The sequence below is a fragment of the Ursus maritimus genome, unplaced genomic scaffold (genome assembly GCF_017311325.1).
Source record: "Ursus maritimus isolate PB19 unplaced genomic scaffold, ASM1731132v1 scaffold_26, whole genome shotgun sequence".
Taxonomy (NCBI): Eukaryota; Metazoa; Chordata; class Mammalia; order Carnivora; family Ursidae; genus Ursus; species Ursus maritimus.
Window position 1 is genome coordinate 9,456,796 of NW_024425119.1, and position 16,283 is coordinate 9,473,078.

General features: G+C 39.2%; 1 protein-coding gene across 1 annotated transcript in view; it reads right to left on the reverse strand.

Annotated features, from left to right (window-relative positions):
• LOC103669181 (ovostatin homolog 2-like) overlaps positions 1-16,283 on the reverse strand; it is a 63,947-nt gene that overhangs the window by 18,903 nt on the left and 28,761 nt on the right. Inside the window, exons 18-20 of the mRNA XM_040642604.1 lie at positions 13,090-13,207; positions 9,321-9,372; positions 8,492-8,573 (exon numbers count right to left, since the gene is read on the reverse strand). Of these exons, the coding sequence (XP_040498538.1) occupies positions 8,492-8,573; positions 9,321-9,372; positions 13,090-13,207 (252 nt within the window). The remainder of the gene's footprint in view (positions 1-8,491; positions 8,574-9,320; positions 9,373-13,089; positions 13,208-16,283) is intronic.

A 16,283-nucleotide genomic window follows, 5' to 3' on the forward strand; every position in this document is an offset into this window, starting at 1 on the left:
ATCATTCTCTTTCAGGTCTTGGAGTAAATGCTCTTTCCTTCAGGGGGATATAAGAGGCCCTGGAGAAATGTATGTCCTCTATTCCTATTCTTTCCATGGAATGCACTCTCCCAAGGCCTTTGGAATTCACCTGTTTTCACTGTAACACTTCCCTGTTAGTCTAAAAGTTCCGGGACGGTAGAGATTAAGCCACTGCCTTTACACTGTGTGACTCAGTGCCTGGCCTCAATAAATGTTTGTTGACTGAATTAACAAATGCATAACTGAAGAAAGAAGAAATTAAAATGAATGACTGGTATATTTTATCAAAAGATACTAAAAAGTTGAAATGTTTCCGATAAAGCTTATGGTGTCATCAAGTAGCAGAAACGTGGGGAGCTTCAACCTGTTGACTAGGACTCCAAAGTGAGTTCAAACTCGATTTTGTAGGGTCTCTTGACTACTCACTGAGTCCACCCTTGTATAACGTTGTCAGGCCTTTGATTTTTCTCTAGTGGTTTCTGATACTCATCTTCAGGATCAGACAGACACACTTGAATTAATGGACTAATTCAATGTTACACAGAAGGATTTAAGAGCGTTATTCAAGTATTTTCAGACCTGGAATTCAGCTTTGATTTTAGTTCTGTTTTGCTGATCTTGTTTCATTTTTCTTCTCTGACTAAATTTCTGTTTTGAAAATCTGCCTAGTGACCTTATTCATCTAAGACTCTGGCTGATTTTTGTGTTTACAGCCTTTCCAATAGAGAATGGACTAATATTTGAACACAGTTCTCTGATGCCAACTTTTTGGCTACCTGGGAGTTAAAATACCCTTTGCCTTGAGCTCTGTGTATTTTGGTTTATACATAATAAAGGTATAAGGGCCTCATCAGGACACCGCATTCTCCTGTGTCACACTCACTTAAAATGACGTCCGTCTTGGGTTTCTTTTGCTCTTCCCAATATATCACATTATCTGAGGAAAGGAAGAATTTTCACAGAGTCCCTATAAATGCACCACATACCACACAGAGAACGATGCAAATTCAATTCACTGCCGCCTGCAAGTGAAGCTGTAGATGTGTCCTCTTTTTTTTTTTAAGACTTTTATTTATTTATTTGACAGAGAGAGAGCACATAAGCAGGGGCAGGAGGGAGAAGGGAAACAGGCTTCCCACCGAGCAGGAGCTCGAGGTGGGGCTTCGGTCCCCGAGCCGCTGGGATCATGACCTGAGCCGGAAGCGATAGCTTAAAGACTGAACCAGGCGCGCCGAGATGTGTGCCTCTTAAAAGTTCACATATTCAGGGTCCTAATCTACAGTGCTCAGAATGTGCACTATATTTGGAGATAGGGCTTTTTTTTTAAAGAGGGTGATTCCATTAAGATGAAGCTGTTAGGGTGGGCCTAATCCTGTATGACTGGAGTTCCAATAAGAAGAGGAAATCGGGATATACAAGGAGGGGACGCACTGGATAGGCAGGCACAGAGAAAAGCCCCTGTAAGACAGAGGAAGACGCCAACTGTAAGCCAAGGAGAGAGAATTTAGAAGAAACCACACCCGCTGCAGCACCTCAGTCTTGGACTTCTAGCCTCCAGAACCATGAGATAATAGGTTTTTGTTGTGAAGCCACCTAGTCGGGTGTCTTGTTATGGTGGGCCCTACTAGCACACTCATGCACAGCCTCCAGTAGCAACTTCCATGAAGTTAAAAAGTGAGTGCGTGATTAGGTTGCACAAACAGTACTTTTGGTCTATGGTGTGGTCATCATGCTTGATTTCCTTTTTACTTCACTCATTTGAAAGAACTAGCAGAAGGAGAAAGAGGGAAGTGGAATTGCCATAATGTTCTTTAAAGATGAAGGGACCACTTAGCAGAAATTCAGTAAGAGAAATAGAGCATAGCGGATGAAGAAGGTTCTATATGATTGCTGAGTAAGTTTCATTGCTTTCTTCTCCAAGGTCAACCCCATTAGTAAAAAATGAAGAATACGTCTTACTTGTTGTTTGGTAGCAGATTTATCGGATCTGGAGTAAGGATTCCACTGGCTTCTCTCTAGCTAATGCGAAAGCATAAGCAAGAATTGCATGGATGTAGCCATTAGTGATGCACCTTCCAGTGCCTCCTCCAGGCAAAAGGAGGCCCATTTCGTACAGCAGGAAACTAATCAAAGGAGAAGGATGATATATTTAAAATAATATCTGAATACTTTAGTAAGCTTGTTGAATATTTAAACTCCAATCCATTCTTTAAAATGTCTATTATATATCCTTGATATACTTTACATACAAGCTTTTATATACACACACATGTATTTATACTTTATAAAATATTGTTGAATTTCATTTTAATGTAATATTAGTATTTGGGAAATAATAAATGTAATAATATGAAATAGCAGTTTATATCTCATCAGTTATATTTTAATTAATAATATGTATTTCTTCTATGTGAAAAGCATAAGAATGAATTTATTTTATTAGACCAAGATATTTTACTCTAATGCCTAAAATAGGGCTTATATTCAAAGATGATTTTCCGAGATATACGAAGGACCGTGAAAATTCCTGCTATCTTAGTTCAGGAATAGATTTTTTTAGTCAGATAATCTGAATTTGGATTGGAGGTGGCCAATATGAATCATGCTTAAGTTGAAAATGTTTACACAGTGAATTGATTGACAAAGAATATTGGGATTATGTCTGTACATAGCTCAGATTCTTAACCTGAAATTCATGGATGAACTTCAGGATGATATCTCAATACTCCTGAATGGTATAAGAAGCTGTGCAGTGGGGGCACTGGGCTGGGCACAGCGAGTTAAGCCTCTGCCTTCCGGCTCAAGGGCGATGATCCCCGGCGTCTAGGGATCGAGCCCCACATCAGCTAACTCCCTGCTGAGCCTGCTTCTTCCTCCTCCCACTCGCTTGTGTTCCCTCTGTGCTGGCTGTCTATCTCTGTCTTGAATAAATGAATAAAATCTTAAAAAAAAAAAAAAAGAAAGCTTGTGCATGTGGGCAGTTGTGTATTCTCCCCTAGAGAAAAACTCAACAGTGCTCATCACCGGTTCCTACACAATCAAAAAATCCTTTGAGCAGCAGTCATAGGTGTGTAAGAATTACGCTCCTCTTGATGTTTCATTCGGTCTGACAATTTCGATCATTCTGAATCCATAATTGATTTAATGTGCATTTAGTGACTAGAACTCAAGGGATGATGGAAGCCATATAGTGAGATGGAGTCCAGCTTCAAGGAAGGCTCCAACAATATGGCAGTGAATAAAATGTCCTCTTCAGTCTCCACCCCTAAACACAAAGGCACAATTAATCCAGAGGGACAGTAGACCACACACACACACAAAAAGAGCTATTCTTCTGGAAGTGAAACAAAGTATGAAAGAAACACTGGAACAAATACTCCTTTATTAAAGAAAAACACCTTAAATGTAATTTTAAAATTAAATGGTTAATAACTATGCTGTCTAAGAATCCAAGACTATTATATAATGAAATAAAAATACCATTAATCTCAAGTATACTAATGCCATATATCATCTATTGATGTGACCTAGCTTTGGGCATGAATTCCAAGGAGATTCGCGTGGCTCTATTTTACACTCTACTTGTTGTTAATTTGGAAAAAGAACAAGGCAAGTTCGCGGCGGAGCAGAAGATTTCTGTGAAGCTGCCTGAACCTCCTTCTCTGGGAAAAGATCCCTAGAGGTAATAATCAGTCAGGTCTCGTAGATTCTTTTTTTCTTTCAAGATTTTTTTTTAAAATTTATTTATTTGACAGAGATAGAGACAGCCAGCAGAGAGAGGGGAACACAGCAGGGGAAGTGAGGAGAGGAAGAAGCAGAGCTGCACAGCAAAGGCCGAGCGGGTCAATTGAGCTCGATAGGGGCTCGATCCCAGAAGCATCCGGGATCACGCCCTGAGGCCGAAGGCAGCAGCGCTTTAACCGCTGTGCCACCGGTAGGCGCCCCAGGTCTCATAAACTTCATGAAAAGTGTAAATCAGAAAAACATTTTTAAGTTACGCAATTTGTAAGCTGACAGTGCACAAAAATGCAGTGAATTTAAGCCTCAAATAAACCAGCATCCACACAAGAGATTCTGATTCAGAAAGTCAAGAATAAGACACAGGGACATGAATGGGTGCTTTAATGATATCTAATGCGAACATCATTCAGATGGCATCGAGATCCACTGATCTGTATAAACCCTCTCGATTTTCTCATTTAAGCAAAAGAGAAGGTGACTCTTTCTAGAAAATGAATTTTTAGGGAACTCGGCTTTTCAAGGTGCAATACATATAGAAGGAAACAAATAAACATAGCTGTGGGGATCCATTTAAATGTAAGTTCTATTGCTGGCATTCCTCTGCAAGTAGGTTTTGTTTTCCCTTGGTTCTACGCTTCCCAACACAACACACACACACACACACACACCCACAGCACACACACACAATTAGGAGAGGGATGGGTAAGAATAGACAAGAACTGGAAGCAGTGATCAGTGATGAATCCAGTAGGAAGAAAAGTAGTGGAGATGTTTTAGAAGAGAACATGAAAAACTCCATGTTCTACATGGGAACAAACTCTTTCCACCAGGGAGCTCCTGTGAGTGAAGAATAGATTTGGAATAATTTAAAGACATTTTTCTATATCACAAACAGTATAACAATTTGAAAAACAATCTGCATTAAATTAAATACCACACAGAATGGCCATTTAGTCCATATTTTTGAATGGAATTAGACTACATTCCAAAATCCAAGAATAGGAGCGGTGATTAGGAAGGATACAGAGGGAAAGCCCAGAATATTTCAGGTGAATTAGGGCATGCTAAAATATCATGACAGAGGGACTGTTTTCAGAGGGAAATACAAAGTTAGGAGAATAAAAGGGCACAGAGGATGGAATGGAGGTGGACAGCTTTCTGCAAATCAGGAAATCAGAAGGGAAAATGTCTAGTGATTTACTAAATATGGACAGGGGAAGGAAGGCCTGGGTACTGTTCAGACATAGTTTATTTCAGTTGAATTTTTGACCTAAGAACAGGGGCCTTTATGATTTGACTTGAGAAGGTATTGGAAGAGTGTTTCACTGAAATGCTGTAAATTACTAGTCTTCCTGAAATTTCTTGCCATCCATAAATAGAAAGAATTCCCTAATCAGAGTGCCCCTGACATATGTCTGCTTCCAAATTTATGATGTTTCCTTCCAAGGTTTCTTTTCTCTTCCTTCTCTCCTGTTTTCAGTGTATCCCTGAAGGAGACTGATTGCATGGAAGAACTAAAGACAGCAAACAAACCACAGATTCAGGAGGAGTTGAGTCCAGCTAGGGTTAGCATGCATGCCGTGGAATGATGCTGTCGACCAGTCGCCATGGGCCTATGATTCCGCAGACTCAGAAAGGTAACAGTCACAGGAAAAATATCCCTGTTCAGGTTAGTTAGATCAGAGATAGGAAAGGTAGGTAATGCAAGGGGGCAAGAAAGCCTTGTTCTGATCGTCTCTCACTCCCAGGCATTGTTGAAAAGCTTGCCATCACTTTTAAAGCAGCCATTTTTGTTCTGTTTGCTTGAAAGCCAGATTAAAGGTCTCTTTTCTGAACTTGTTCATCAACGTAACATATTCCTTCATTCTCTCTAATGTCTTAAAAGTAAGAGCACTGAGCCTGCAATGCAAATCACTAGTTAGACAAAGTTAGTAAGAAAGAAATGTTCTCTACTGCACGGGTTCATCACCATTATTCCCTTTTTGGATAATGGATGCATCTAATTTGGCTAATGTTGACTGTAAAGAATCTTTATTGATAGTGAGTTTTCTCTTTGGGTCAATAAAATGTTAGAATATCAAATGTAAAAAAAAAAACACGTTATTTTCAGCATGTTTACAAATAGGGTTCTTGCTTTATGGTTCATTAGTTATCTACACATGGAGATGGATTGCCCTGGGGCCTTCTAGGTTTTTGGTTTTTTTTTGTTTTTTTTTAGAGACAGAGGGAGAGAGAAAGAGAGGTGGGGAGGGCAGGGGAGAGGGAGAGCCTGATGAGGGGCTTGATCGCAAGACCCTGACTCCATGACCTGAGCCGAAATCTAGAGTTAGATGCTTAACTGACTGAGCCACCCATGTGCGCTGGTTTTACTTTCCTCTCTGGTTTTACTTTCCTCTCCCTGACTCTACATGGGTCTCTGAGCAGTGTAAACTAGCCTGTGCCATTTTCACAAAAGTTAGGCTGTGGAAGTACAAGGGTTTGTCATAAATAGAGAACTTCTAGGCATATTGCCACGGCAGTCAGGTATATGGGTGCATTAGAAATAGAATAATCAAACACTTTAGCTTCTCTGATTCACCTCTGTAAATTCACTTTGAAACCCACTTTGGGGGCACCTGGAGTGGCACAGGGTTAACGTCTGACTCAGAGATGCCAATCCCGGCATTGTGGGATCAAGCCCCACATCAGGCTCCTTTGCAGGAGCCTGCTTCTTCCTCTCCCCTCCCCTGCTGTGTTCCCTCTCTCACTGGCTGTCTCTATCTCTGTCAAATAAATAAATAAAATCTTTAAAAAAAAAAAAAAAAAAAAGAAAAAGAAACCCACTTTGCTTCCAGATCCCACACTCAACCCCCTTAGACCATCCCAAGCCCTCCTCAGACACTCCTATATTCTTAAAAATAAAATTTCATCTCTTACCAATACTTCCTTTCTGATTCCTCTGCCGAAACACACTATATGAACCATCATAGTTTTTGAAAGACAACTCTTTTGATAACCTAAAGTAAAAATCGTAGGAAATTATCTTTTAATCTAAGAAAACTAGAAAGAAAAGATGGCATAGAGCAAGCCTTGTGTTTGGGTTTTAGACAGACATAAATCACTAACTTGACCATTTCAATTTTAATTTCTGAAACTCAGGGTCTCTATTCATAGCGGGAAAAACTAACTCCAATTTAGGGTTTTACTGACAAGATATTACATGTGACTACGCCCAGCTCAGTAACTGGCACTTAATTAATATTTAATACATTTTCCCTTAAAGTTAATTGACTTCTGTGTTAACTTTCTGAAAAGAAAACCTGAAGAAATTATACCCTTGGGCCTTTCCTTGATATCATATTTTACAAGATTTATATACCCTTTTTCTACATGCAAATCCAATCACTTCATTGCAATGGAACACCGCTGAGCAAACAAATAAAGAAATTGATAGATGAACAATTTATAGCTACAGTAGCAACAAACAAGGTAGCTGGGCAAAATATTCAGATTAAAAAACTGGGCTCATAATTTGAAATGTTAGTTTCTGAATAATGAAGCCAAATGACCACACTGATATTGAAGCAAAAAAAAAAAAAAAAAGAAAAGAAAAAGAAAGAATAGTGAGGACTCAGAGCACCCCAGTCCAGAGTACAGATCCACTTTCTCTGCGAATACCTTATAATAACAACTATATGACATCTTAGTATTAGTAACAATTGGTTTTATTTTTTATGGGCAGAAATTACTTAAGTGGTCTCACCGTTAGACAAGAAAAAGAAAGCCTTAGATTTAACTTCCTCTGTCAACTGTTTAGTAGATTTCAGATGATCAAGGACATAGGTGTCCGATGCTAGTAGGGCAACATTCTGCTCTCCACATCCGGAGGGCATTTGGAGAAGATTCCAGATTTTGCATCGCAAGTCTAAAATATCCCCAAAAATAAAAAGAAAAGCAGGTTACTACTGCTTCTAGTTGGCATCTCAGCATTAATAACTGTGGATAAAAGAGGCATAGTGGAAGAAGGAAATATTTAAAATTGCATTTAAAGGTGGAGACAAGGAAAGTTTTCATGAGACAATTCTAAAAGAGGAGATAGAGCATGAGGGGTGAAATTAAAGGAGTTTCCGTTATGAAAATATTTCTGACAATCTCATTATCAGAGAGAGGGGAGATTAGAAAAGTGTGTGTTCGTTTGTCTTGTTTGTCATTATTATTATGCAAGGATTTTCCTGTTACTGAGGAAATTCCCACTATCTTTTAACAAGCAGAGTTTATTTGTGATTCTTCAAAGGAATTTAAGGGCGCCTGGTGGCTCAGTCAGTTAAGCATCTGCCTTTGGCTCAAGTCATGATGGTTCCAGCCCCAAGTCAGAGGCTCCCCAGTGGGGAACCGGCTTCTCCCTCTCCCCTGCTTGCCTCTCTCTCTGTCAAATGAATAAATACAGTCTTTAAAAGAAAAGGAATTTAATATTTCAGATGAATGAGCTATATAATAGAAGCCTTTGTTTTCTAAATGCCAGCTATCATCCACAAAACAAGCGTTTCCTAGGGACAAGATTTGAAAGCGGTACTGTAATCCCTTGGATCCCACATGGAAACAGGCATAGGGGATGACATTCAGCAGTACTTCCTCAACTAATACTTTAGAAAAACCTCTCCATCCTGTTATTGTAAGGATTATTATTTTGTAAGATTACCTCAATCAAAGTTTTCAAATCTTCGTGAAAGACAAGATTTAACCGACTTACCCACAACCGTGAAAAAGGCCCTGGCGGATCCTTCCACCACCCTGTCTGGCAAGTCCAAACGCTACCTGTGGAGGCTTTGGTCCTAGAAAGAAAATATTGATAAAAAGATAATGTGATAACTTTCTTTATAAACAATAGCAGATGCGTGGGACAAACATATTAGGAAATAGATTCCAGTATTTACTTTTATCTTGCAAGGTGCTTGTTAGAAAAGATGAAACTGATCTCTGATCTAGTTTAGAATAACAGGACATTCAGAAAATGGTATATAAATGTGTGTATTGGATAATGGCCCTTATTTACCACTAGTTTAGTGCCTCAACTATGTATGTATGTAAAAAGGCAAAAAACAACTGACTATTGACATATAAAACAGCACCCACAAAAGGGAAAGCTTGGAGACTCCCACTAAAATCAGGTCATCATCACCAAGATGGCCACCAAGGAGAAGGCGATGAGGGCGTGATGCAGCTCTCAGTTGCTTTATCCCGACGATACAATGGACATAATCCAGTCTTCCTCTGTCCAATACTGTACCGCAATCGCATGAGAGGAGCCAAAAATACATGAGATGGGAAAAATGGGTGAGGCAGACCAATGTCATAGGTGAGACGAAAAAAAAATCTCATAAATAAATATACTTTTTGTTAGCCAAAATTATATAGTGAAGATAGGGCATGAATGAAGTAACCCTCCACTGGGTCCTTAAAGCAAATCACTGAAAGGACTCAGTATGGCAAAGGAACCAATGTGGAAGGAGAGGAAATAAACTGACCCTGTTGATAATTTTTCTTTGGGACTAATTTGACCACCTAAAAGATCCTCTTACCTTTTGTACAGATAAGGAAACTTTGAGTCATTTCTTTTTCAATCCCTTCAGGCTGTCAAAGAGTAAACAAAAACAAGCACAAAATAATGAGGCCCGGTCACCTTCCCGTGAGAACATAATCAAACGTCAGCTCATGGAGGCCTGGCTGGTGCAGGTTTGTCTCTGGGAGATGATCCATTCAGCCTCCCCATCTGTTTAAATTTGAGTCACTGTACATTGCCAAGTCCACTTTAGACCCTGTGTTCCTGTATTTCGGACAGAGATAACTGATGTCATTGTGGGACACTCTCACCTCCTCTGTTCCTGTCTATCATCTCCAATATAGATAAACTAAAGTGTTTTGCAGAGTAGGGACAGGCCAAGAGGCAACATGAAATGCACTGACGAGTGTTAACTTTTTGAGGATGATGGGAACAGCATGGGAGTGTAGGACAAGCAGACTTGTCTCAGCTTTGAGAGTCAGTATAAAAAAGGAAGGGAAGAGCAACAGGTCTACAGGAATGTGAGTCAGAGCAAGCAAAATAGGGGCGTCTGGGTGGCTCAGTAGTTAAGCATCTGCCTTGGGCGCCGGGTGTGATCCCAGAGACCCGGGATCGAGCCCCCCTGCTCTGCTGGGGAGCCTGCTTCTTCCTCTCCCACTCCCCCAGTTTGTGTTCCCTCTCTCTGGCTGTCTCTCTCTGTCAAATAAATAAAATCTTAAAAAAAAATTCCATTTAAAAAAAAGAAAAGAAGCAAGCAGAATATATCAAGCCTGTTTCAAGTGTTAAGTTTTACTACCCTGAGGTCAGGTATTAATGAAAGAAAGGATGAATTTTATTGCTGTTTAATTCATATAAAATGGTATGTCTTGTGTCAAAAGTAACCAAGTCAATTAATTTAAGCCTGTTCAAGAAGAAAGTCTTTTCCTATTTAACTTATTTCTTATCTGGAAGAGCTTGATAGTTTCGCATATCGTACCTCTACCAACAGACTTTTGACCACAGTATCTTTCCAGTTTAGATTCGCTGCTCAGCTCCTTCTTTTGGGCAGGCAGTACTTGTTCTGGACTCAGCAACTATAGTGATATTCACTTTACCTGGAAACATTCCGAATATAAGTTAAATGATAATTGGCCCCTTCTGTATGGGAAATTATTAGAATCGAATGAACCACATCTTGAATGGGATGAACTGAATATTATATCATTTTTGTGCTTAGACCAAAATAACTTGCTCTTTCTCTTGCCTGAAGATAATTTGGTATGTTCTGTTTTACCTGTTTCATGATTCCTTTTTATTAATAAAATGATTAGTTACTTAAAAATAAAACACAAATAAGCAAAAAGCAGAATCAGACCTATAAATACAAGAAACAAAAGATGGTTGCCAGAGGGGAAGGGGGTGGGGGATGAGCAAAATGGATGAAGGGGAGTGGGAGGACAGACTTCTAGTTACGGAATGAATGCATGGGAATAAAGGCACAGCATGGGGAATATGAGTCAATGATACTGTAATAGCCTTGTATGACAGATGGTAACTATACTTGTGGTGAGCACAGCGTAACTACAGAGATGTTGAATCACTAAGTATACATCTGAAACTATTAACATTGTGGGCCAACTATACTCAAATAAAAAGTTTTTAAAAACCAACCAAACAAAAATAAGTGACTCATTTACTTGGTAAAAAGTAAGAAATTTTAAGGAAAAATAATAATTTGCAAAGCCAACGAGGCAAATTCTTTGATAATTAATTGTTTAAAAGGTTACATATGCCAATATGGGGACACAACATCATAATGGGATCCTTATACAAAATTTGAACAAACAAAAATGTAAAAATATGACATAGTGGAAAGGGCATTGGATTTAAATTAGTGCTAGCAAGGAATCCATTTTTTTAACTTCTGTGAATCATGGGTCAATGCAATTAAACCCATCCTCAGTTTCACTTACTTGTAAATATTAGAAGATTGAAAAGGAGATTTCTTTTGGTTACTGTTACTGTATGCCTATACACCAATATATATATAACCAATTTATTACTTGTTTTCTTGTTGCTGTGTTTTGTCTCATTTGTTTCTTTTTAAGAAAGCCTTTTGTCTCTATTCTTGAACTGTGTCTTACTTAAGGCCACTTAACACTTCACTAAAAATGCCATGTGGGTTCTATCTTAATTGCCAGGATGAAAGATTTCTGAAGACGAGGGTAGTCAGAACAATTGAGAAACAAAATCTATCAGAAATCTAGTTTTAGTCAGACCAACCTCACAGTGAACAAACATGATCGCATAAATAAACTCTTTGCTGCCCCAAATAATAATACAATGAATAGGAAACATGAAATAAAGGAAATTTTAATGACAACTTTCTATGTAAATGATAATGAGTATCATCATCTACCACATCAAGCTTTTCCTGTACACTGATCTTTTTTTAAAGATAGGATAGTTTCAAATTAATTTTCTATATTGCAGGGTAACATGTGCATGAAGACAATACTCTTCTCAGTGTTTGACCTCCATCCTAGTGTTCAGTATTTTGTTGTCTCATGATATGGTTAGTAAATTCGTGAATCTGAATCAGTGGATTGAGGAGTAATTTTGGATAGGTGACACCAGTTCCTGATGGTAGTTGAAAGTGAAGGAATTGGAAACATTAATGAATATATAACCTTCTTTTAGGATATGATAATGGTTGATAGATCATGAAAATTGGCATTTATATCATATTTCAATCACATTACACTTTTATACAATGAATGGTGGTTTTGCTCTATAGAAGCATGAGCTACCGGACATTAGATTATAAAAACAGGGGCGCCTGGGTGGCACAGCGGTTAAGCGTCTGCCTTCGGCTCAGGGCGTGATCTCGGTGTTTGGGATGGGAGCCCCACATCGAGGCTCCTCGCTGAGCCTGCTTCTTCCTCCCCACTCCCCCTGCTTGTGTTCCCTCTCTGGCTGTCTCTCCCTCGAATAAATAAATAAAATCTTAAAAAAAAAAAGATTATAAAAACAGGATTTTTAACTGAATTTTAAAAAAGGAGAGGGAGAAAATTATGCTTGTATAGAGGATGTAGGAAATAATGAAGGCAATAAAGTAGGCTGTTTCCCCTTCCTATTCTATCCCAAGGATTAAGAGTGTGCTTTTATGATGAGCCCTGAATAATGTATAGAACTGTTGAATCACTAATACATTGCACACCTGACTAACACTATATGTTAACTTTACGGTTAAAATTGAAAAAAAGTCTGAAAAAAAAAAAGGCTGGCTTTCCATGAGAGATTAGGCGTACAATAGCCCTTACCCAATGTCTTACTTGGTGGCCCAGACATATGTTTTTCTTCTCTCAGCTTGGATAACCTCACTGAGCTTGTTTTTAGGGTGCTGAATTTGCCTCAAAAATCCTGAGAATGCTTCCAGCTGAACAGAAATCTAAAAAACAGTCATGCAATGAGACTGGCTCTCAAATACTTTACTGTTACTAATCCTCTTCCCATCTTGAGAATATTACTATTTTAAGTTAGCAAAAATTAAAGATACCAGATGACTTCCCACAAGTAGAAAAATAGGGCCAGAACACACATCGTAATGAAATGACATTGTCAAAGCAGTCTTTAAATCTTTGCTGTGAATTAAAGCACTGTCTTTGTCTAAGGAATACAGAACACGTCTTATCACTTTATAGTACCATTTTTGCCTTTGAGAATAAAAAGGCGGCAATATTCAAGGAAAATACTGAGGATCTTTTGGCCTTGTTAGATCTTGTCTCAGGTCAAAGGGAACAGCTTACCTCTACACATGTGGTCAGGTAGCTGAAGACATTGACAATCAGATCAGATCGTTCATTTCGAACAACTGAAAAGGGCAAGGTCGTTTCAACAAAGAAAGGTGGGAGATTTCCAGAGTAGCTGTTGAGAAATGCCAAATCCAGCATCCCCATTCACACAGAAGCCATCTGCCGCCACTGGGTGATAGTATCAGGGATGCGGAAGGACAGATTTGCTGAGCCTGAGGAACTGAGGAGAGATCATTGATGAAATACATTCTTTGTCTAAACGAGAAACTAAATTTAGTCCAGAGCAAGCAAAGGCATTAACTGAAGGTTAAAAGTAAATGAAAACTTTTAGACGGGGCATTAGATAACAATCTTGAGAGCCGGATGTGTATAGAATTTGTCCTTAAAAATGTCCATTTCTTTAAACACTGCATTATTATTTTTTTAAATTAAGGCAGCTTACATCTATCTGCATGAGATTAATAAATGAGAACAGCTATAGAAAAAATAAAATAAGATCATGGTCAGTACATACAAATGTATGGTATATTTACAGATACGTACGCTTTCTACACCAGGGAGTAAAGTTTCAGGATCACAACAAAAATAAAATAGAAATAAAGATATGTAGGAAGAAAGACTAAACTCACTTCACACTGACGAGGTCCCATATCCATGTCTCTGGAAAGTTTGTTCTTACTGTTTTCTCTTACAGCCTGTTCCACAAAGTCAAAAATTCTCCTTCATGCCTCCAGAAGCTAAAAGAAAAGACTATGTTTCTTTGGAGGGAGTAAAGGTATGGGCTTCAGTGACCACACTTAATTAGCCATGTCTTTAACCACACGTGCTTTGCTCCCGGGCTCATTGCCAATAACTGTGAATCTCAACCAAGGCATCAACATTTTGCGGTTCAAATCTCTGCCATTTCTAAAAACAACAACAAACAGACAAAAACAACAACCAGACTACATTGTTCCTCCACAACCAAATTTAGAGAAAGTGATGTTTATTCACTGGATGGAGTTTTTCATTTGACATTCTGGTGTCTGCCAGTTCCACTATGCTAACATTACCTTCCTAAAGTTTCTAGTGTCATTAATGTTACTAATTCTAAAACATTTCTTTCACTTGCTTGGCCTCTAGGCTGTATTTGGCATTCTTTTTTTTTTTTTAAGATTTTATTTATTTATTGTGACAGAGATAGAGACAGCCAGCGAGAGAGGGAACACAAGCAGGGGAGTGGGAGAGGAAGCAGGCTCTAGCGGAGGAGGCCTGATGGGGCTCGATCCCAGACGCCGGGGATCACCCCTGAGCCGAAGGCAGGCAGCTGCACTCTTGCCACCCAGGCGCCCTGTATTTGGCATTCTTAATCACGTGTTCTTTTCAAACAGTCACTGTTGTCAGTATCATTCTAGTTCTCTTCTGTTTTGCCATTCTCATTTGAGGTTGTTTCTCCCTCTTTGACTTGTTCCTAAGAGCTCTGCTTTAGGTCCCCTTTTCTGTATTCACTGTCTCCCCATTGATAGCTTCACCGTGGTGCCGTTACAGGACTTGAGGTGGATGTCGTCCCCCCTCCCCCCACCTCTGTGTCTCCTGCCTGGACCTCTCTTCTGAGCTCCAAACTTATGTATTCACACCCTTATGCACACATTTCTTTTCAGATGCTTTTAGGCATTTCAGATGAAACTGTCCCAAAGTAAATGCATTATATCTTCCCCTGTTCTCTCCAGTATTTCCTGTCTCCATGAAAGGTACCAAAATCCACTCATCCAAATCAAACTTAAGAGTTGTCCTTGATCCCGCACCCCCATCCTGCATTTCCTATCCTAACCAATCTGATGAAAACTGCTTGAAAACAGCTCTCAAATCTATCCATGATTCTCTATTGCCACTGTCTTTTTATAGTAGTCCAAGCACGCCCCTCTCGACTTAATTACTAGCATTTAGAACGTTTCATACAAACAGCCCAAATCCCAACCCCCTTTTCCACAGAGCAGCCAGAGATATCTTTTAAAAACGCATATTAGATTGTTGACCGAGAACTTGTCAATAGTGCATTATTCATGAAAATGAGTTCCAAACTCTTTAAGTGCCCTCCAAGGTCTTCGTGAGCTGTCCATCCCTCTTGCTTCGGCTGCCTACTCTGGCCCTGGAGCCACCCTCTGACATTCTGAAGTGCTTCTAGTTTCTTCGCTAGTCTTTCAGAATACTTCCCTCTCACTTGGAATGCTCTTCTGTCTCTTTTTGTGGTGCCTAATCATTCTCTTTCAGGTCTTGGAGTAAATGCTCTTTCCTTCAGGGGGATATAAGAGGCCCTGGAGAAATGTATGTCCTCTATTCCTATTCTTTCCATGGAATGCACTCTCCCAAGGCCTTTGGAATTCACCTGTTTTCACTGTAACACTTCCCTGTTAGTCAAAAGTTCGGGAGCGGTAGAGATTAAGCCACTGCCTTTACACTGTGTGACTCAGTGCCTGGCCTCAATAAATGTTTGTTGACTGAATTAACAAATGCATAACTGAAAAAAAGAAGAAATTAAAATGAATGCTGGTATATTTTATCAAAAGATACTAAAAAGTTGAAATGTTTCGATAAGGCTTATGGTGTCATCAAGTAGCAGAAAGCGTGGGGAGCTTCAACCTGTTGACTAGGACTCCAAAGTGAGTTCAAACTCGATTTTGTAGGGTCTCTTGACTACTCACTGAGTCCACCCTTGTATAACGTTGTCAGGCCTTGATTTTCTCTAGTGGTTTCTGATACTCATCTTCAGGATCAGACAGACACACTTGAATTAATGGACTAATTCAATGTTACACAGAAGGATTTAAGAGCGTTATTCAAGTATTTTCAGACCTGGAATCCAGCTTTGATTTTAGTTCTGTTTTGCTGATCTTGTTTCATTTTTCTTCTCTGACTAAATTTCTGTTTTGAAAATCTGCCTAGTGACCTTATTCATCTAAGACTCTGGCTGATTTTTGTGTTTAACCTTTCAATAGAGAATGGACTAATATTTGAACACAGTTCTCTGATGCCACTTTTTGGCTACCTGGGAGTTAAAATACCCTTTGCCTTGAGCTCTGTGTATTTTGGTTTATACATAATAAAGGTATAAGGGCCTCATCAGGACACCACATTCTCCTGTGTCACACTCACTTAAAATGACGTCCTCCACATCCCTACACATTGCCTGCTTCCTATGCTCTTCCGAT